General features: G+C 37.6%; 1 protein-coding gene across 5 annotated transcripts; it reads left to right on the top strand.

The window, feature by feature from the left end:
- Positions 1-4,901, top strand: LOC100792659 (protein MAIN-LIKE 2). Of its 5 annotated transcripts, XM_041012116.1 has the most exons (8): positions 85-122; positions 236-330; positions 1,460-1,628; positions 2,016-2,131; positions 2,247-2,891; positions 3,009-3,176; positions 3,271-3,660; positions 3,757-4,901. In XM_041012116.1, the coding sequence occupies exons 4-8, from the start codon at positions 2,024-2,026 to the stop codon at positions 4,663-4,665; spliced, it is 2,220 nt and encodes a 739-aa protein (XP_040868050.1). In that variant the 5' UTR covers positions 85-122; positions 236-330; positions 1,460-1,628; positions 2,016-2,023; the 3' UTR covers positions 4,666-4,901. The 5 variants fall into 5 exon arrangements, with proteins under 5 accessions (XP_006602232.1, XP_014626529.1, XP_040868050.1 ...); XM_006602169.3 differs by lacking the exon at positions 236-330 and having other exon boundaries at positions 1-122; XM_014771043.2 differs by lacking the exon at positions 236-330 and having other exon boundaries at positions 1-122; positions 3,736-4,901.
- The last annotated feature ends 284 nt before the right edge of the window (positions 4,902-5,185 follow it).

Here is a 5,185-nt window from a genome sequence, read left to right as displayed (position 1 = left end):
TGTGAATTCCACACCCACCCTTTTTGCGTGTTGTTGCCCTCAAACAAATTACAAAGCTGTGCTAAGTGCTAAATCAAGCGACGACGACGGTGGAAGTCGTATCGTGTTCTCCTCCATTCACTGTAAGGCCCCCCCTCTCTCTCTCTATCTCTTCACTTTTCTTCGTTTTTATTTTTATTTTAATTATTATTTCCAAACCCAATGCAATTCCGAGCGAAAACTTAGAGCCATGCAGATCTCTTGTCACCTTCTTCCTGTGCCTCTTCTCTATCATCTTTCTCTCCCTGGTGGGGGTCCCAAATTCGTGTGGGACTCAAGCACTTCTTCTCTGTGAGTGATTTTTTTTTTGTGATGACCCAGTTGGACCCTTTTGTTCAATTTGCCCAAAGTTTTCATCTTTTTTGTTGGGGCGGGGGTTGGTTTTGCGTGATTCACTGTTTGCTCTCTGTTTTTGGTCACAAGTGCCAATTCTGGACTGTAGGGTGTGGGTTTTTGAGGAAAAATGGTGGTGCCTGTAATGCTAATTGATTGTTGAAGTGTCTTTGGAGTGAGTTATGTTGAGTGCTGTGGAATGGAAAGGGAAGGGAAGGGAAGGGAAGGTTGTTTGTTGAGTTGTGTTGAAGTTGTTCCTTGAGGGAGAATATTCTGTTTGTTTTGAGTGGAAAAAGGTTGTGGCTTTTGTTTGTGGAATTTAAGGTTCAAGGAGGAGTTGTGGTGCTTGTTTGGTTCAGGAGGTTGAAATGGGATGGTAGAAAGATGAAAGTGTTAAAATTCTGGACTAGCAGTTGAGAGAGGTAATATGGGGAATGTGGTTTGTTTTTGAATTGAAAAGTGATGTTAGTTTCAAGGTAGAATCAGCAAATAGGGATTGAGGAAACTGGGTTTTGATAATCTAAGGAGAAAATGAAGTAGCTTTCTGCTTTATACTTGTTGAGTGGGACCCAGAGAATTTGAAGTTGTTTTAAAGAACTTGCTTAGTACTAGGATGGTGCTTTCTGTGATTTAAATGAAAGAAAAATGATTTGAAATTGTGTAAGTCTTGGTATAAGTTTTTTTTTTAACTGTTTTCATGAACTTAGCAGCTATTACACTTTTAGTGATCATTATATCAAATTCTTGCTATTTTAGGCATGACTGTAGCCTTAAAGTTAAAAGAGAAATGTTTCGAATCTGTTGGATGACTAGGCAATAGCCTCATTTCAAGCTCTTGTTCCTTTGGGCAGAGCAATAGATGATGATCTGTTGACTTCCTGCTGGTTGTAATCTTTTGCTTGTCGTATATCATTAATTGCATTAGTATCGTGTTTTGTAATATATTATCGCTAACTGCATTCATATTCTGTTTTGTCGTATATCACTAATTGTGTTAGTATTGTGTTTTGTTGTATATTATGACTAACTGCATTCATATTCTGTTTTTTTTTATATCACTAACTGCAGTAATGTAATGTTTTGTCAGATTTCGGCTGTGGCAATTTTCCCTTAAAATGCTTTTCATACAAGGAAAGAGAATTTTGTAACTCAATGCAGCAAGAATAGATGGCAGTCAAAGTTGAGGCTTATCCGTTGCTTTAGATAACAGGAAGGATCAATCCTTAAATTCTGCTATATAAATCCTTCATTTCATGGTAAAGAAAGTTCATATATATATATATATATATATATATATATATATATATATATATATATATATATATATTTGTAATTCCATTCCTTAATTGAGTCGATAGATGCTGACATCTGTCAAATTTCATTCTCGGACATCCTTCTGATTATTCCGGTTCTACAGTAAATCATTGGCATACGTTATGTGTTCGAAGTTTTGTAGGCTTTATGCCTTTGATGCATTGACAAGTTTTTACCTTTGTTCTTTTTGTTTCCGAGAGTTTGCATTTTTCTCAGCCATTGCATTCCTCTCTTTTTATATTCGTAAACTTCTTTTATTAAACAGATTAATAAAACTTTGAAGATCATGTTTCTTATTTCACTTATTTCTTGAATGTTTTGGTTGTTAGTCATAGTAATGGAAGTGAGAGCAGTGGACCCTTATACAACTAATCCAGGTCCAATTGATGGTTCGGTTCTGTATGACCAAGACAAGCATGTCTCCACTGCAGTTTGGGATGGACAGGTGCTGTTTTCTAGCTGAGAAGCCTTTCTGCTTCATATTTTAATTCATTTCTTTTCTGAAAGTCTTGTCTATATCTTAATTATTTGTATCTGTTCTCTCATTAATGCATTAACAGGAGCGTGGTGCCCTTAGATGTCATGAACATACTTCAAAGCTTGATCAGTGGACACTTACTCATAAGCAGATTGAATTGGTAGACAACGCTGGATTTGGATACTTAAGGTCAATCCCAGCTATTAGTCTAGACAATCCACTTATCTCAGCTCTAGTTGAAAGGTGGAGAAGAGAAACAAACACATTTCACTTGAATGTTGGTGAAATGACAGTAACCCTTAAAGATGTTGCACTCTTGCTTGGGCTGGCAATTGATGGAGAACCTGTAATTGGTATTACCTATACTGCATGCGGTTCAGTGTGTGAAAAGTATCTTGGTAGATCACCAGAATCTGGTTACACAAGTGGTGGAATGGTGAAGCTAAGTTGGTTGAAAGAGTACTTTTCTCGCTGTCCTGAAGATGCTCCAATTGAAGTGATTGAGCAACATACTCGTGCTTATCTTCTTTATCTTGTAGGTAGCACCATATTCTCAACAACTACAGGGAACAAAGTCCCTGTAATGTATTTGCCATTATTTGAGAATTTTGATAGATGTGGGCAGTATGCCTGGGGTGCTGCAGCATTGGCATTCTTGTATAGAGCACTGGGTAATGCCTCACTAAAAACTCAAAGTACCATTAGTGGCTGTTTAACACTACTTCAGGTAATTTATTTAAGTGTGCTTGTCTTCTTTTTAACTCCTCTTTGACTCTTCATTTTCTTTCAAACTTCAGTTTTCCTTTCTTAAGTGTTGATTTAATTGATTATTATGTATTTGCAGTGTTGGAGTTACTTTCACCTAAATATTGGACGACCAAAGCTCAATCTTGAGCTGATGCATGATCGATTTCCCTTTGTGCTTAGATGGAAAGGAAAACAAAGTGGCCCTACTGCAAATCGTGATGTAGTTTTCTATCGGAAGGCTCTGGATTCCCTAAAACCATGTGATGTAAGTCGTATTTTCATTTGTATGTTTAATACTGATCTGGCTATTTCTGGTAACTTTAAAAGTAGAATCTAGTTGAACCGGTGTAAATGTACAGGTGGAGTGGCTACCATACCGAAACATGGACAGCATGGTAATTCCAGAACATATCAAAAGCACTTTAATTCTTGGGAGGTCAAAGACAATGCTGATTTGCTTTGACAAGGCAGAAAGACATCTTCCAAATCGATGCTTAAGGCAATATGGCATGCTTCAATCAATTCCGGATGATGTGGAGCGTTGGGAGAGGAAGAGTAGAGGAGTTGACGGTGGGGTTGATTTGTCAGGGAAAATGGAATCTGAGCTTAATGACTGGATGGACCGTCAGGTGAGTATTGTTGATGGGGATGAGGGTGTAGATGAAAGTGAGTACATGGAGTGGTATTTGAGAATCACTCGTAAGTTCATTGGAAGGCCTATTTCTCTGTCGTCCGAGTTTCAGAGAACGGTAAGGATATGTTTCTTGAATTTGGTTTTATATCTTATAGCGATTATAGATTAAGTTTGAAATGCTTTTTTAAAGAAAATAAACAAATCTTTGCAGAATGCTGGTCTCAGGGATATTGCACACATAGCGGATACCTTTTCAACAAAAGGGCTAGATCCACAACAAATTGAATCAATATCAAGGATAAGATATATTGCACATGAATGTTTGAGAGACCAATTTGGTGGTCCAGTCATGGCGTCAGGGAGCACCCAAGTTGAACTAGGGAAAAGGGTCAGAGGTAAGGAGAGGGTTAGAAGAAAAGGAGGAACAGGTAAACGACTGCGAAAGGATGGTGTGGTTCAATATAATGCCGTTAGTGAGGATGAACAAGCCCAGTACTATGGCACTGCTATTGAGGTTGGCCAATTACATCTAAGTCATATTGAAAGAGAGCTGAATCATGCACAATTATGTACTGTAGACAATGAAGTCAGTGTTGTCCAGTTGATTCATGCAAATGCTGATGGTGAGAATATGCAGCTCTGTGATCCACACATTGAGGTTGATGAATCAGATCTAGGCTATGCAGCAGGTGAAGAAAATAATGAGGACCCAGATGATGTGGCTGCTGAATTTAGCCATGAAGAACTAAAGCACAGAGCTGGTGAAGAAATAAAGCAAGAGCTTAACCATTTGACTGGAGAGGAAAACATTGAGGAACTGAATGCAGCCAATGAGATTCATTTTGTGCAACCTTCAGAGCTTTGTGATGTTAGTCACGATATCGATTCAACGCTTGCAGATGCTGCTGCTGAGGTCAATCACTCGCAACTTGGTGACTCAAGTGTGATCAATCCACAACAAAGCAGTCCAACTGACAATCTTGTTAATTCTCAGCTTTCTCACATTAACCCTGAAAGTGAACTTCCTTCTGCTAAAGGAGCAATGGAAGTGTCTCAACATTCTTCTATTGAAACTCGCGAGGATATTTCACAGAATGGTGATTGTACTGTTGCTGTATAGGGTGGATACCTTACAATATTGTAGAGAAGCAAAATTTTTTAGGCTGACTCAATTTAAAGGTGTGATCGGTGTATAATTATTTATATTCATTTTTTGATGCATAGCTTGCAGCTTCTTCTATGCTTGTGAATTAGGGTGCATGACATGTAACTTAATCGCTCAGGCATCACCAATACCATACAAGAAGTCTTGAACAAATGCATCTAAGAGTGGATATATCGTAATTTTGTACTTGATATTAATCTCAACTATAGTTTAGAGCCATGGGAAGATGGGGATTAGTGTGATTAAGCGGTATCACATTCCCTGGTTCCTCTGGAAATGGGTGTAAATGGGAATTCAAAGTCACTAATGCTTTTTTTTTTTTTGGAGTTTCTATAGTGAAGGACAGAATAAGAGTTATCAAGGTTGTCTTCCAAAATCTTTCAGCTTTAAAAAGGGTAAAATATGTTTTTAATATTATTTTTTTGGTTTTAGTCATTTAAAGATTATTTATCATTATTTTAGTTCTTGTAATATT

This window comes from Glycine max, chromosome 18, assembly GCF_000004515.6.
Source record: "Glycine max cultivar Williams 82 chromosome 18, Glycine_max_v4.0, whole genome shotgun sequence".
Taxonomy (NCBI): Eukaryota; Viridiplantae; Streptophyta; class Magnoliopsida; order Fabales; family Fabaceae; genus Glycine; species Glycine max.
This window is presented reverse-complemented; position numbering and strand designations above follow the sequence as displayed.

Coding starts and splice junctions, on each gene's coding strand:
- LOC100792659 (XM_014771043.2), top strand. CDS start 2,024: ATGGAAGTGAGAGCAGTGGACCCTTATACAACTAATCCAGGTCCAATT. Junction 2,892..3,008: donor GCTGTTTAACACTACTTCAG/GTAATTTATTTA, acceptor ATGTATTTGCAG/TGTTGGAGTTACTTTCACCT. Junction 3,177..3,270: donor ATTCCCTAAAACCATGTGAT/GTAAGTCGTATT, acceptor GTAAATGTACAG/GTGGAGTGGCTACCATACCG.